The sequence below is a fragment of the Erythrolamprus reginae genome, chromosome 3 (assembly GCF_031021105.1).
Source record: "Erythrolamprus reginae isolate rEryReg1 chromosome 3, rEryReg1.hap1, whole genome shotgun sequence".
NCBI classification, from domain to species: domain Eukaryota; kingdom Metazoa; phylum Chordata; class Lepidosauria; order Squamata; family Dipsadidae; genus Erythrolamprus; species Erythrolamprus reginae.
The window spans coordinates 215353896-215370717 of NC_091952.1; the positions used below are offsets into that span (position 1 = coordinate 215353896).

The 16822-nt window shown below is 35.0% G+C and overlaps 1 protein-coding gene and 1 long non-coding RNA gene across 2 annotated transcripts; both read right to left on the reverse strand.

The window, feature by feature from the left end:
• Positions 1–218: 218 nt before the first annotated feature.
• On the reverse strand, positions 219–8299 carry LOC139165023 (uncharacterized). Its single transcript, XR_011558725.1, has 3 exons — positions 7995–8299; positions 1485–1519; positions 219–658 (listed from the first exon to the last, which is right to left on the reverse strand). It is a non-coding gene; the product is annotated as an uncharacterized lncRNA (long non-coding RNA).
• Positions 8300–11960: 3661 nt separating this feature from the next.
• On the reverse strand, positions 11961–16615 carry TCF24 (transcription factor 24). The gene is made up of 2 exons (XM_070747885.1): positions 16251–16615; positions 11961–13468 (listed from the first exon to the last, which is right to left on the reverse strand). The coding sequence occupies exons 1-2, from the start codon at positions 16605–16607 to the stop codon at positions 13355–13357; spliced, it is 471 nt and encodes a 156-aa protein (XP_070603986.1). The 5' UTR covers positions 16608–16615; the 3' UTR covers positions 11961–13354.
• Positions 16616–16822: the final 207 nt, after the last annotated feature.

The following is a 16822-nucleotide window of genomic DNA, read 5'->3' on the forward strand; positions in this document are numbered from 1 at the left end:
TTCTCTTCTTGCTGTACATAGTGTTTTCTCTATGTCTTATTGGATTTTTCTTAATTTGAATGTTATAACAAGCATAGGAAAGTAGGTACATTTGTTTTAGTTGTCTCAACAAATTCTGTTAATGAAATTGTATTCAAATTCTTCACATAGGAGTTTACTTTTCCCTCCCAAAAATCAGAATCAGATTCTATAATATAAAACAAGAAATGAAATTTAAAGGAATTCAAAAATATACAGGTTGTTTTTATTCAATTTCCCACATAATATAAATGACAGTTCATTACTAGACTTCAAAATGAATAAGTGCTCACTAAGGCTTACAATAACATTAAAAACAAAGATATACATATATAAGTCAACCACAGCTGTGAGATTGGATTTTACACACATGTATGAAAATAGTATATAAATAACCATGTATGGCAAGTGTCTTTTCCTTGCCCAATCTTCATGCAGAAACAAGAAAACAAGCTAACAAAAAAAAATACTCTTTCCCAGAAATCTAAGAAAAAATATGGTGAAAAATATCCTTAGGAAAATGCTGAAGTGTTGTCTTATACATTTAAAAAAAAAATAGAATTACATCAACATTAAAATAAAGGATTTGTTTAAAATTTCATATTGGAAAATGATCACTCTTCGATTTCTTTTTTATATCCTGCAAAGAAATAGGGAGATCAGTATGTCACATCAAACAGCAGCAAATGTTATATTAAGGTAGTATATTAAATAAAAATGGTTCATTCAAAATTGTCATTTTTGTTTTCAAATTAGATAAAACTATTTTCAAATTAGCAAATCTTTAAAATTTTGAGTAAAAATCTCAAATGACACAAATGTTTTCATTAAACTAAAGTTTAAAAAACACATTTAAGTTCAATTTTGTAATAAAAATATTTTGACTACATAATTTCAATTATTTGACATTCCAAAAGCAATATCTCTAGTCATCTAAATAGTTCATTCAATTTAACTTGTAATCAGATTTGCTTCTTAAATTCATGTGAAATTTTCAATCATTTTAAACTGATAAGTAGTTTTTAAAGATAGAATTCTCAAATTCTGAACAAAGGTTCATGACTACTTGGGGAAATATGCCAATTAAATCAGTTCAGAAAGACATTTTAATATACTATATTTAAATGTTCTAATCTAAGCAAATACTTTTCATGGTATAATTAAAGCTTTATTGGCACCTCAGAATTGGAAATACACATCATACATTCAGATGGGTAAACGGCAAAAGGAAATCATCATTGTGCCAGTGATAAAATATATATTCCATTAATAAAAATATGTATTAAAATATTTTTCATTTTAGTACCAATTTGCAAATATTTTTATTTATTTCAAAAAGGAAATATAAAGCAAGCAAGCATTCATGTAACTTTAATCTTCTAGAAATAGGTATTCTTCTTTTCAAATACATTTATTAATCTAAATCACAATTCTTACTCTCTTTATATAGTAAGAGCAATACTCACCATTTAATATGGGATCCAATGAGGTATACTGATTGCTCCAAAACAAAAACAAAAAAAGGAGAAATCAAACAGTTGGCAATATTTAAGTGTGATACTATTTTTATGTAATAAAATGGAAGCATTTAGGATTTTTAAAATTTTGCATTTATGTATAAAATATATTTATGAATAAAAAGTATTTTATTGCTTATAATTGCTTGATATGCAAGTACGGTATATAGGAGATTTCGTTCTATACTATCTTCAAAGAACAAAAACAAAGCACAGCTAAAACACTGAACCATCTCCTTGAATGTACATTGAATCTTTTTCCCCTCAAAATAATACATTAATAAAATTATTCTCTAAATTTACTATTCCTGTTGCCATTTCATAAGGGAGTTAATCTGTACCCATGATGATATCAACTAATATTATCACTGAAATAAAATAGATCATTGTACTTCCTATGCACATAAACTTCAATACAGCTGCACAGTATTATATTTTATTCATAAATACAAAAAGAGTACAAAAGTTGGATAGTTACAAAGAGAAACCTAGAATGGTAAATGTGTAAAATATGTTTAAGATATCAATATGACAAGAAAGAAAAAACATGGATTAGCCAATGGACAGGAATATATGATTTGATGAAGCAGCTACAGCTAGTCTCTCTGAAAGAATCACGAGCTGACTATACACTACACAAGGAACTTACTAAAACTGGGCAACAACATCTGAATGCCCCATGACTTTAAAACACCCAAAAGAATGAAATATCTCAGTTGCAAAGACAATAATTGAAAATAACTTGCAATATGTTGAAGTAGTTATAAAATTCTAAAAAGGCCTTTATTCTACAATGAACTGACTTGGACTGTTGCTGTCCGAAAAATTATGGGGAAAATACAAAGGAAGGGTTAAACAAAAATACGAAGGAAGAGTTAATCCAGCATTAAACTATTTTATTCTTGCACCATTCTAACAAATGAATCTTCTTATAGTTACTTTGTCTAATAAGAATGAAATTAAGGTTAAGGATTACAATTTCCACTCTTTGGGACTCTAGCTATCTTAACTAGTAAAACATTCCCTACAGACTTGGCTCAGGCTGAGAGCTAAGTACACTCTCCCCCCAACCATCAAAGTCTCAATCAAATGGTATCCCTAGGCTTAAATTTACAGTTACAGGGTGAAGAGGACAGAGGTCATGGCTCCACGATGACTCTCTAGCTAATCCCTACACTGACAAAGAAGCAATTAATCATTAGAACAAGGACATCTTAGCTGATGCTACTGATTTATGAAGACATCAACTGCAGTAATGATCACTACTTGCACAATTCATCATTATTCAGACAGCTTGGCAGGGTGGAAATAACTCAAAATAATCAATACTTGAAGTATATTTTCCCTAGTTTCTTGAAAACCTTAAATTAAAAGCCACCAAATTCTAGAAAATATACCCAAGTGGAACCAGGGGTTAGCAATTTTATACACAACTAAAAGACAGACGCATTAAAATACCTATTACATATACACACATATGCTTCAAGGACAAAATTTATTGTCTGCTCCAGGGGTAGTAAAACTTTAATGTATTTTATGTCCAATCAAAAAACCCTGGGTACTATGTATTATAATGGGCACTTTTTTTGAAAAGAACTTTTTATTCTTGCAGGCATTCTTTTATTATGTTTGTCATATATTATGAATTTTATGAAACTCTGCTGTACTTTACAATACATCATACAATATCTCATGCACAGCAAACATTTTTTTTGTTTTGAGGAAAGAAAAGTAATATTGGAAATGTTTTGTTACAATTACAAAGATAGCAGACTCCTATCATTTTTGTGCCTGAAGCAAATGAGCACAAAGCACTATTGTCTAAATTTTTTTGAAAATAAGGAAGCGCAACATAAACACAACACATTAAACTTCAAGTAAGGGTAGTCCTCATTTAGTGGTCACAATTAAGACTAACTTGGTTATTAAGCAAAGCTGTCACTAAACAAAACTGTGACTGTGCTTATGAACTTTCTTTCTACTTACTACCGGTATTTTGCTTTACGGACCTATAAAGTTCATAAATGTGGGATGTGAGTACCATTGTGCAAGTTACAATGGAACTATGAATGAATCCTATCCTAACAGAGAATGATAGATGGACAAAGACTCCTGAGAATACAACAGACACCCAAGAAAACAATCTGATATATCATTGAACAAATCAACCCAGAATTCCCATTAAAGGCTCAAATGACCAAACTCAAATTATCTTTCTGCAGACATATTATTTAATTTATTAGATTCCTATGCCGCCTATGGGACGCCTATACCTATGGTACTATTATGAGAAGATTGGCAGAAGAGGACAATCATCAGCAAGATGCATAAGTCTTACAATGGCAATGAATGTACCATTGGCAGACTTGAAAGAGTAAGAGGCAGATTGTCATAAAGAAAACATATGTGGTCAGTAGTAGCTGAAATTAACGTGATGGCTTCATAGCTTGAGAGCAGGCCTTGGTCAAGAAACATGGAAAAAATAAAATTCCTAGAAAGAACTAAATAAGTTGAATATGAAGAGCCTAATAACAAAACAAGAAGTATTACAGCTACAGTATTTTAATCTTCTAAGGGAGAAGCTCTATTCCCATGATGGCGAACCTATGGCATGCGCCCCAGAGGTGGCATGCGTCACCCTCTGATGGCACGAGCTGTCGTTCCAGTTTAACTCTGCTGCACATGTGCATGCGCCTCTCAGCTGCTCTTCGGATTTCTGCTGTGTACACAAGTGGGCGGGGGTTGGGCAGTGGTGCACACACAGGGAGCCACATGTGCATTACATTTTGGAGGCTTGTGCATGTGCGTGCAGTCACACATGCGCATGCTTGCTTTGCGCATTGGGTCCCGGAAATTAGTCAACTTAGAAGCTACCACCAAACTTGTTTCCTACGAATGTTTATTTCAATAATAATTAAATTGTCTTTTCTGCTTAACTATCAATAGTGGTGCAGCTGTTTGGGTTGTCACAAGATCTTTTCTTGCTTTAGAGTTATATAAATCTTTCAATGGAGATAATTCACCACACACAGAAATACAACATGCAGAAAGCCTGGAAAGCATTATTATACAATAAACTTGAAAGATGTGTCAGATTTAACAATTTGAAAAACTCTCCTATAAAAATATTGCTGTGAATTCCAAACAATTCTTCTGAAGAATCGGTAAATTCTTTCTAGTTGTTATTAATTTTAGTTTGGAGAAGTAATTACAAGGAATGTAATAAGTATGCCTAAAATATTTTTTAAAGTATGATTATCTTGTTTGCAGATATATTTCAAAACATCCTTTTGCCTACCAAAATATACTTGGAAAATGATTTCAAGTTACTATACTTCACAATTTAGTACAACTATAAAGTTTTTCATTGCTTCACTCTCATAATGTGAGTTTTCAGGTTTAGTTATAGGTTTTTTTAAAAAAAAATATTGTGTAGTGTTCCAAATTTAATTCTGCATTTTTTCAGTAGTTCCTCATTTGGCACAATAGCACAGCCAAGAATTTGGTTATCATTTGTATTATGTAAAGATTTATTACAAGCTCAACTTATACTTCACTATCAAAATCAATTACGAGGAATTATCTTCCTAATTACATGCTAAAAAATTATTATCAATAGGTTTCTCTGCTAAAATCTGTGAAGTAGTTCAGAACTCTTTATCTGACTTGTAACACTAAAGCAGGGGTGGGTTCCATTTACCTTTACCACCAGATCACATCGCGTGCAATTCTGCTTCTGCGGGTGCTCAGTAGCTATATTCAGCCTGAAACACAGCTGAGAAGCTGATCAGCTGTGCTTCAGGCAAAGGAATAAAGGTAAGTATAAACTCGGACTTGGGTGGGAAGGTCATTTTGAAAGCAGCAGCAGAGGGGAAAAAACTTCAAAACAGTAAAAAATTTCAGGAAAAAACAAAACAAAAAAAGATGGTGGACTGCCCATGGACTGGCACCAGATCTGTGACACCATCATAACATCACCAGCAGGCCGCTACCAGTTTGGGCGATCCAGTCTGAAGCGGCAGAGACCCACCCCTGCACTAGAGATGTTGTTTCATCAAACTATTTTATCTATAATTATGTACTGTAATATGTTATGCCACCACAGATAAAAATCTGAAGGTGAATATATTCTTTTTCAAATTCTACTTCTACACACAGGTTTTTCTATGTACACTACCTTAAGAATATAATTTACCTTAACTGCAATATATTAATGCATCATATATTATTGCTAGGTAACTTGTATACTTTTGCACAACAGCTCCATCTTGTGACATTTGGAGGCTTTGAAGTAAGCCAGGGTACTATTTAATAACTTTCCTGCCTTTATATTTAAATATTTAAATAATATAAATAATTCATTCTCCCAAAACTCTGTCATCATCCCAGCCTCTGTAGTATGATATAATCAATAAATTCTAGAAATTCTTCAACATTCACAAGCATAAAAATATTGGGACCAGTTTGCAATTTCAGCAGCACTACACTGGAAAATGCGCTATTAATTTATCCAGTAGGGCAAATGTAAAAATGAAATCCAGCATAATTTGGTAATATTTTTGCAGGTTCCAGTACTGCCAGTCAGTCTGTTTCAAATTTTTGTTGGCTGAAATAAATTTTACTTTGAAGTGGTTTTTAAATAGTCGCTTAAGATTAGTTATTTTACTTAAGATTCTTTTGAAGTTAACAATTAAATTATTGCATCTGTACTCCTTGAATTTATTATCGCTGTTTGACATTAGAATGATTTGCAGTCCCATAAAGTGGTAGGTTTAGTAGCTACTAGCCCAATAGTCACTGCGCCAACCTCGACAGGTAATTTTTTTTAATTTAAGGAGTAGCTGCTTCGTCCATCCCTGATCATTTTTTCCATTCAATCCCAGCACATATCACATCAAAGCAGATTCAGCTCAGCATATTCATATCTTCCCCCCCATGTTATCAGACAGAAAGTCCAATTCAACAAAAGGAGTTTAATAGTCCGAGAAAAGGAATTGATCTTGTAAACTCCATTTAAAAATTTCTGAGGATTTATACAGGCCAGTAATTACACTGGTCAACAACAAAAAAATCATCAACAAAGGTAATATGTCTGATTTATGAATTTGATGTGTTGATTCCAAAATATGCTTAGTTTTGCTCTATTATACAAAGTTTCTGATATAGAAGCATTTTTCTTATTACCTTATTTCTGCATTTTCAATGTATGTGGGTAGTTACTGTTTTCTTAATGTTGCCAGTATATTTCCTGTACCTTATTATAATGATGCTGCTGTGGAAACTACTTGCCACAGAAAAACTATATGCATTTTTGAAATCCGAACAAAAGGATTCATAAAAGTACAAGGTCAACTGCGATGATTACAAAAAAATTGTTTTTGTACAACTGTGTTACTTTTTTCTTAATGTCGCCAGTATATTTCCTATACCTCATAATAGTGATGCTGCTCCGAGGAAACGATACATGCTACAGAAAAACTACAGGGTCATTCTGTGTCCACTTGACTGATTTTTGCAGCCTTATTTGAAAAGAAACCATCACAGAAACATATATGATAGAAAAAAACGCGCTCTTTCTAAAGAAATGAAAATGATTGAAGGTGAGAAAACAGAGAGCTCTGTTTCATCACCTTCAATCATCTTCATTAGAAAGGGCACTTTTTTTTCTATGCTGTTTTCTCACCTTCAATCACCTTCATTTTTCTTCTTCATTACAAAGAACAGGTGATGGTTTCTTTTCAAGTAAGGCTTCAATTTCACCCAGTCCACTTGACAAAGAATGACCCTATATGCATTTTTGAAATCAGAACAAAACATGATTTATAAAAGTACAAGGTCAACTGCGATGATCACACAAAATTTTTTTTTTGTAGACCTGTGTTATTATAGAAGCAGATACAGACACAAAAGCGATCAAAGGTTAAACTCGTCTATTAGGAGTCTCCTATATATTTTTTTAAAAGGGCAAATTTTAAAAAACGAGCATCCATTTTGTAAAACCTTGGGGAGCGAACTAATTTGGTGTCACACCAACAATAAAAAGCGGGATCGCTCCTCCCTACGCAAGAATATTGTCCTTAAAGCAAAAGTCTTCAAACTTGGCCACTTTAAGACTTGTGGACTTCAACTCCCAGAATTCTCCAGCCAGAATTCTGGGAGTTGAAGACCACAAGTCTTACAGTGGCCAAGTTTGACCTCGAGAGATGAGTTGATAACTGACTAGCTGGGGGGGAGGGGGGAAGTTAAACCCCTCCGCCGATAGACAAAATGGGGTTAAAACTCGGTCTATTTTTATAAAATAAGGAGCTCTTTGGTTTCTTGAGGGGGGGGGCACCATACTCTTTCTTTTTACGTTCCACCACCTACCTCAGACCGAAGAATCTCTCGCCCCAAGACCTCTTTCCTGGCGCAGCCAAGTTTTTTTGGGAGGGGGACCCGAAGCAATAGCATATAGCTTACCTCGGAAGCCCTCGGCTGCCGTCCGCTAGAAGGTCGTCGTCGCAGCCTTATCTTGCTTCCATCCCGTTTCTCGGGTCAGAAGAACGGAGGCGACCGAGCGGTTCCGAGGGGGAACGAACCTGCCCAAAACTGGAGACAATGCGGGGCCCGCCGGATCGCGTTCGAGAGCCATCAACTGCAGGCGATTCGAAAAAGCATCGCGCGCCCGCGCGCAGCTCCTCCGCCACGCGGCGAGGCAACGTGGCGAAGGAGCTGCGCGCGGCGAGGCAACGCGCCAAGTCTCGCGACGAGCCGCAACGGTCTCTTTTTTTGAAGATCACGTGATTCGGGGGGGGTTTGGCCTGGGTGGCCCCCTTATCTCCTCGGTAGGTCCATAGAGCGGCGAAATCTTAATACCGATCTGGGCTAACTTTACCATCCCAAATTGAATAGGATACTTTCGGAAATTATTTTGAAGCTGCTTTTAAAGTTAAACAAGCCAACCTTACTCGTTCCTCAAGTTTCCCTTCGTAAAAATGGCGCGACCTCTCGCGATAGGATCGGCGCTTAAAATATATATACAGTACAGTATACAGTACAGTACTGTACTGTATATACATATATATACCGGCTCACGATGCCTTGTGGGAAATGGAGTTTCGTACCTGGCCGGGTTTAGGCTCGTTAAAGATAGCGAGCTGGAACTCCACGAGCTGATAGCCGATGCTAGGAAGGCAGAAAGGCGTATCAGAAACGCGCCTTATTACTATTGTATTAATTTTTATAGCCACCTAATCCAGCTTACAATATTTTTTTATCTATCTATATATCTGTCTGTCTATCTATCTATCTATCTCTATCCATCCATCGACCTACCTACCTACCTACCTAAAACATGTACAAGATAGTAGGTATTGGTATAAACATAAGCAAAGTAGGTACAGATAAATTTGGACAATAGGACAGGAACGGTAGACATAGTTTTTATGTATGGTATGCTTGTGTTGTATGTTCTTTTAAATAATGGGTTTTTAGATTTTTAAATATTAGATTTGTTCTCTGTACATTGTTTTATTATTGTTGTGAGCCGCCCCAAGTCTGCGGAGAGGGGCAGCATACAAATCTAATAAATAATAATAATAATAATGGTGCGCTTAGGCATTTCTAACATGGGGGGTGCACAGCAGAGCTTTACTGGTCAAGCGGGAAGGGTGGGGGGGGGCTTTCCAAGAGTGATATCAAAGATATCAAATGAATGTCATGAAGACAAGGTGTGTCAATTATGTATTGCCACCATCAAGAAAACAAAAATTAGTGAAAGGAACCTGGAAGATGCCAGTGAAAAAGCATGGTGAAGCTAGTGAAAAAGCCCTACATGGCATGGGACCAGAATACAGTAGTACCTCTACTTAAGAACTTAATTTGTTCCGTGACCAGGTTCTTAAGTAGAAAGGTTTATAAGTAGAAGCAATTTTTCCCATAGGGATCAACGTAAAAGCAAATAATGTGTGCAAGCCCATTAGGAAAGAAATAAAAGCTCGAAATTTGGGTGGGAGAAGGAGGAGGAAAAAGAGGAGGAGAACAGTCCGTACCGAAGGAAGAAGGTGAGAGGGGAATCAAAAAAATCCAAAACCTTAAGGCTTAAAAAAAACAAGGGGAACTCTGAAGTGGTGAGGACAAATACGTGCCTCACATACACTGCGCCAGAGAGAGAAACCCAGGTGGAATGACAGGAAACTGGCCGGGCCTTCGTGCCGCTCTCAAATTTCCTGGGAAATTTTTCCGGGCTTGGGTTCTTAAGTAGAAAATGGTTCTTAAGAAGAGGCAAAAAAAATCTTGAACATCTGGTTCTTATCTAGAAAAATTCTTAAGTAAAGGCGTTCTTAGGTAGAGGTACCACTGTACCTCTTGCACCGCCTTTTTGCCTCATGAATCCCAATGACCGGTTAGGTCCCACAGAGTCGGCCTTCTCCAGGTTCCGTCAGTTAGACAATGTTGTTTGGCAGGGCCTAGAGGGAGATCCTTCTCTGTGGTGGCCACGGCCTTCTGAAATGAGCTCCCCTCAGAGATTCGTACTGCACCCCCTCCTCGCCTTCCATAAGAGTCTGAAGACTCACTTATGCCGCCAGGCCTGGGGCCATTAGATCTTTGCACCCTGGCCAATGAATGTGTTGAGAGAATGTGGTGTGAATAGAATGATTGTTTTTTTATAGTTTTTTGGGTTTTCTTTTTAGATTTTTAATTAGTTAATTAGATTTAAGATATGTGTACTGTTTATTTTATATGTTGTGAGCCGCCCCAAATCCTCGGAGAGGGGCAGCATAAAAATCCAATTAATAATAATAATAATAATAATAATAATAATAATAATAATAATTTGAAATCCATCGGAATTGACAAAATCTCCATCTGTCAATTGCAAAAGGCTGCTTTACTGGGATCGGCAAATATAATTCGCCGCTACATCACGCAGTCCTAGGTGCTTGGGAAGCGCCCGACTGATGATGAAATACGAAATCCAGCATAGTGATCTCGTTTGCTGTGTTGTATTGACATAATAATAATAATAATAATAATAATAATAATAATAATAATAATATAATAATCCTCTATTTAGAGGAAAACAATTTCAAAGGTAATATTAACAGTCTACTATTTTATGATAGACTTGAAAAATTGTAATATAATTTAATAGTTATAAAACTATTCCACCCTGTATTATTTTGAAACATAAAATAAATTCTTTTAAAACAAGGACCGTTGGCCTCTTACCGAGCTGGCGAGGTTTGCGGCGTGGGCAGGGAAGCAGGCTGCCATTTTGGGGCGGAGCTTGCGGCCCCGCGTAATCGATGGCCGCAGCAACGTCATTGTGGTGCACCTGGCACTGATTGGTGGAGGGGCTGCTGGGGAGGCCCCTATATAAGGGGCCTGCTCGTGGTGCCGCTCCTCTTTGTTCTTGCTCTCCGCCCCCATTTTGATATATGCACCCCTGCAGGTCATGTGACTTAATTGGTTAATTAATTAATTGATAATGAATTAATAGTGACCCCATTATACCCAAACTTTCTGTGTCCGAGTGTTACTCTGCCTTCACCGCAAATAGTAGGATTCTCAGATCATGAGTTTAGTATAACATTTGACTTAGAGATTATCTTTTATAACCTGTGATTGTATGTAATACACAGATCTTTTTCCGCATTGCTATATTTCTTTTATTTTTGTGTGCATATATATATATGTATAATATGCTGAAAAGGTCACTGTAATTCAGTACAGCTTAAGATATAAACCAAATACTGTATTGCTAAAAATCTTATGAAGAGTTTCCTGTAAGAAAATCCTTACTCGAATAACCTAAAGACAATGTGCAATTATTCCTTGTGAACTAATAGTGTGAGAGAGTGTCTGTGTATGATAAGAAAAAGAGGGAAGCAACTCTCAGGAAATGTTAATGTTAGGAATGGTGAACTGCATCTACAAAACTCATATTATGAGTTAAGAATATTTTTAAAGAAATACCAAAACAAAAATTGACAACTTGATGGCACGTAATTGTCATTGTTGCATCAAAATAATAGCATTTTAGATGAAGTTTTTCTTTAACAATAGAAACGTGCGTTTTTAATACTAAAGATAAAAAAATACATTGCCATAATTGGCTTGATACATAATGATAATTTACTTAAAACCCCAATTTTACTAAAAGATGTACAATTCCTTTCATCTGATTTTCTTGGCTTCCAAGGAAATGTTTGCATTAAAAAAAATCAAGGTAGTTTTAAGATGTACATAACAATAAACATTATTTTAGACATAATTTTGCAAATGATTTATTAATACAAAAAGAAAAATTGTCTGTACTTGTAATCACTGTTGCTTACATGCAAATATATTAAATAAAATTAACCAAACATGCAAGCTTCATATTCTGCAATGAGCATCATTTGTAAAGCATATGTACTGGTATATGATGAAGCAGAAGTACCGTAAGCTCTTTCCCAAAATAATTGGTACTTTCAGGACACAGATAAACAGAACCAATAGCAAATTATATTATACAGTAGGTTTAATAGCCATGTTTAATCTACAAAGCTGCAAACATTAATTTTATGCCACGTTGGTGTTTTGGAATAACTTTTGTTTCTGTTTTTAGCTAGTTAACAAAATAGCATCTAAGTAATATTTCCAGTGGGAGAGCTGTCTTGATTTGCAATAGCAAGAGCGAAGAATCTTCAAGCTCTCTACAAACTGATAGAACGGTGGGGTATACATTTCTCAGGATTAGTTTCATTAAATGGTATGAATTGTTGTGAATTGAAAAGTGATTATACATACAATATAAATATAATGATCCAATATTTATGAAAAATTGATAGATGTATAATTTGTAACAATAAATAAATAAAAAGGATTTTGAACATATTTTCAAGCAAGTGTGTAAGCTGTAATTTATTCTTCAAAGCAACATTATTTTTGCTGAGATACACTATAACATCAAAAGAATTTAATGTGTAAAATTCATACATCCAGTTTTGCAATGTTATTTCTTGGATTAATTCTTTAAAATACCAGCTACCTTAATATTGAGAGCTTAAGCTGACATACTGAACACAATTGCCATTGAACACAATTGCAGTTTAGATTTCTGACTTGCTTATCTTTGAGCATAACAAATGTTGAGGACAACATGTGTGAGAAGACTATCACAATTCTATGACACATGGCAAATTATAAAAAGATATATCTGAGTATATCACTGTAATACTTGAAATAGTTCTGCAGACACTTCTCAGTTAAAAGTCCCCAAAGCTTGGATGCATTATTAATTTTTATTAATTTTATTTATTTATCAAATGTATTTCCGCCCATCCTACAATTCAAGGTGACTGTGTGGCTTAGTTTTTAAACATCAGCTTAAAAATCAACTACAGTATAAGATTATCTTATTTAATTTCTTCACAATTGGGGTACAACAATCCAATTCCATTCCTTATCAACAAAGGTCGCGGAATGCCTGAAAATTTTCCACTACACTACATTCGGCCATTTCTTTACAAAGAAAAGGATGTGTTCTCATAAACAAAATGACACATGAGCTGGTATGTTACATATTTCAATAGTAGCAACATTCACACAATGAAAAGTATCTTTTGCTTTTTCAGAAATAATAGCTACTGGTATGTAAGAAACAAATTATACCGCACAACTGAGATGAATACCTTGTTCCTGGCTGTGAAGAAAGCAATTTGAACTAACATGCTGGATTTCAGGTCTACCATCAAAGAATGCTGGTCAATTGGAAGAAATATCACAGATATTGGAAGACCTTATTTATATATATCTGGAATAATAAATACAACAGGATTTAAGAAAAACCAGGATTAAATTTGAGAATTTGTTGATTGTTCTCCTTGATTTACATTTTCTGCTTGCACTATGGGATTCAAAAATTGTCCTGATGCTCCAATGTATAGGCGTGATCTCATTGGCCATTTCTACAAGATGAAGATGCAAGATAGATTAGTATTGCTTGCACAAATGCAGGAAACCATCAGTTTTATTAGCAATTACATGAATTAAGCCAGTTCATTTAAGAATGTGTTTATCATTATAAGATGATAAATTTTCCCATTCTTTATAATTTTCTGTTTGCATTGGACCAATGCGTAACGGTATATAGGAATGCCCATAGGAGACAGAGAAAAACCACAGATGGATAAGAAGTAGCTGAGCTTGCAGCAAAAATGCGTGTGACAAACTCAAAAGGGACATTTCCTAGTTTTTTTGGGCTGTAAAAACAATGGGGGGAATACACTTTTAGATTTACAGGGTCTGTTAATGAAACTACAATAATAATTCAGCTACTTCATCAGGGTGTGTTTCTTGTCTTGATCACCTTGCAAGACTGACAGACATCATAAGAGGGAGAGCTATGTAGATTGGTACAGAGAAGGAAGATCTTGCTACCTCCTTATATACCTTCAGATTGAGCTCTCACCTCTATTTAATTTTATTGTGCTGCATGTCAACAATTACCGACAGTTTATCTCTACAAAAGATTTACAAACTGGTGGCAAAAGGTAAAAAATAATAAGCCAGCATATTTATTACATTTATTAAGTTTAAATCATCATAAACTACTGTCCTGCATTAGATATTATTGCTCAGATACTCTGTTTAAAGAAGAAAATAAGGGTGTTTTCATTCATGTGTGTTTTCACACCAGATTTTTAAAAGAATATAAATGTTTTCATAAAAGTACACCACATACAAGATGAGATTAGTAAATACATCTGTAAATTTTATATTTAGAAAAAAATGCAAAGTTTAATAGGACTTACATAACCCTACACACCCGCACATACACACAAGCATTTTGATCTGTGCTTGATTATTCCAGATAAACACAACTAAATGGGATTTATTTTCTCATATACACATATCAGAAAATAAATCCCATTGATTTAGCTGTGGTTACCTGAAATAACCAAGCACCAGATCAAAGTGCTTATGTCACATGTATATACAACGAGCGCAGGTTTCCAATAGTGAGATTTATTAACATAGAAATAATTGCTCGTGCCATTTACTTTTCAGTGTTATTAGCAAGACCTAATGTAAAATCATAAATTCCATTAATCTGTTAAAAAATGGAGAGTGAGCTTTCCTGGTTTTATAAACTATACTGCTCAAAAAATAAAGGGAACACTCAAATAACATCCTAGATCTGAATGAATGAAATATTCTTATTGAATACTTTGTTCTGTACAAAGTTGAATGTGCACATGAAATTGCATGTGAAATTGATTGTCAATCAGTGTTGCTTCCTAAGTGGACAGTTTGATTTCACAAAAGTTTGATTTACTTGGAGTTATGTTGTTGTTATTTTTTGAGCAGGATAATTTCAAAAAATTAGAAAGACACTAAATGATGGCAAAGAGATATAGAGAAACATTGCAATGCCATCCAGTTTTGCAGTTTTGCCTGATGCCTTGCAAAAAGGATAATCTGATAGATGAGATCTAAACAGAACTTCATATTGCAAGTAAAGTGTCACCGTGAATTATGAAAATATTCTTTTTCTAGCATTTCTGTGACATGTCTCTAAAATATATTTTTCAAATGTTTACCTCTGACATAATATACAGCCTATTGAATAAAAACATACAATTCATAAATCTTCAGTAGTTAAATATTATAATTCAGAATCAATTGGACCACATTTATGGCATGTCTATTGGTCATGGCCAATACCTAGCTTCTTGACATTGATTTGAAAATGCTCCTGAGATGTCAATATGGCTACAATTATTTTAAGAATATGTTATATTTTCTGCTCTACATTATCATTTCTGCTGTATGTATTCCTATGTTATAGCCAGAATGATTTTTTAAAAACCATTCAAAATATAATTATTTTTTGCTAGAGGACAAATATGCAACTAATTATATATCAAGCCCATCACTGGTCTACATTTCAATAAAACTATTTTTTAAAAGTGTATACATTCAAGATTACTGTTAGATAATGTTAGTTTTGGAAACAAATATTGAAAGGACTACTTACATGAAGGTTCATTTAGTTTGGTTTAAGGTAATTCTTGATCACTAGGTATTCAAGTAGTAGTTTCTTGAATTAAGTTAAGTGTAATTTATTAAACAAATTACTTATTAAAGAGCTAGAAGCAAGGAGAAGTACTTTTGTAGTTTGAACTTGCAATGTGAACTAAAGATGGTTCCAAAGGCAGTGGATTTTACATTGGTGTATATATTTGGACATATCTTGGGAGAAATGGAGCAATTTGAAATAACATGTTTTTGAATTGATATCCAGTTTGAGATTGCCACTGTCAAAGTGCTTGTGTAAAACAACAGAATCTACTTTTTGGTGGGACTAATGACATTATTTGAGAACAGGAAAAGGGATATCTGGTTCAAACAGTTTACAAGCCACTATCATAAGGCATGAATTGCTTTGTAATAAATGGGAGTCACTTAAAACCTTGTCTCTGGTGTTGGGCATAGTGATTATGATACACAGAGGTTTAATGCTGTATCTATCTGAGGTGTCATATGGAATCACATCAATGAACTGTGGTTCAGTTGGTTCTAATTGATTCTGCTGAATCTGTAATGCTAAAGCTTTCTTGTATAGACTAGTGTCCTTGTGTATTAGCATGCCCTTTTGCCTGAAGATTTCTGCACAATGGAAAGGTTTTCAAACAATGCTATGATTTGACCTTCTAGTGGAAGATCTACTTGTTTTGCCTTGCTTACCTTAACAGGGTGTAGGTAGCCATCCCCTCTCAGGGTTCCTAAGGCCTTGCCAGGCAATTCTTCTTCATCCTGCAAGCTGCGGGTGAGATGGGCAATGTAGGTGGTGGCTAGAAGCAATACGTCCAACTTGGAGAGCTTAGTGTCAGGCGGTACAGAAGGCAGAGTTCTCTGTAACTCCAAGAAGGCATGTCGTAGGGTCTGCACTCGGCTACGCTCTCGGGCAGCGTTGGCTGCTGCAGGTCTCCCCAAAGTTGCCCCAGTCTGTTGTCCTAAGGAGCTAGTGCCAGATGTGGAGGGTGGCAGAGAGGCATTTGAGCTTGGAATATTGATGTTTTCAGGTGCATTTTTATAGTCCATTTGTAAGACCAAACCTGCAACCAACATGATGCAAATTCCCTGCATGAATTACCTTGAATTGTCACGGCAACAATTTTTTTAGAACTACATTGCTATCTGATTTTTAAGAACTTTCTGTTATAATTTTCAGTATACTGTAATATTCTCTTATTGTGGTATCCCTCTGCCAGCAACACCAACCTTGCAGTTTTATTTTGAAGATGAGAGAATTCAGC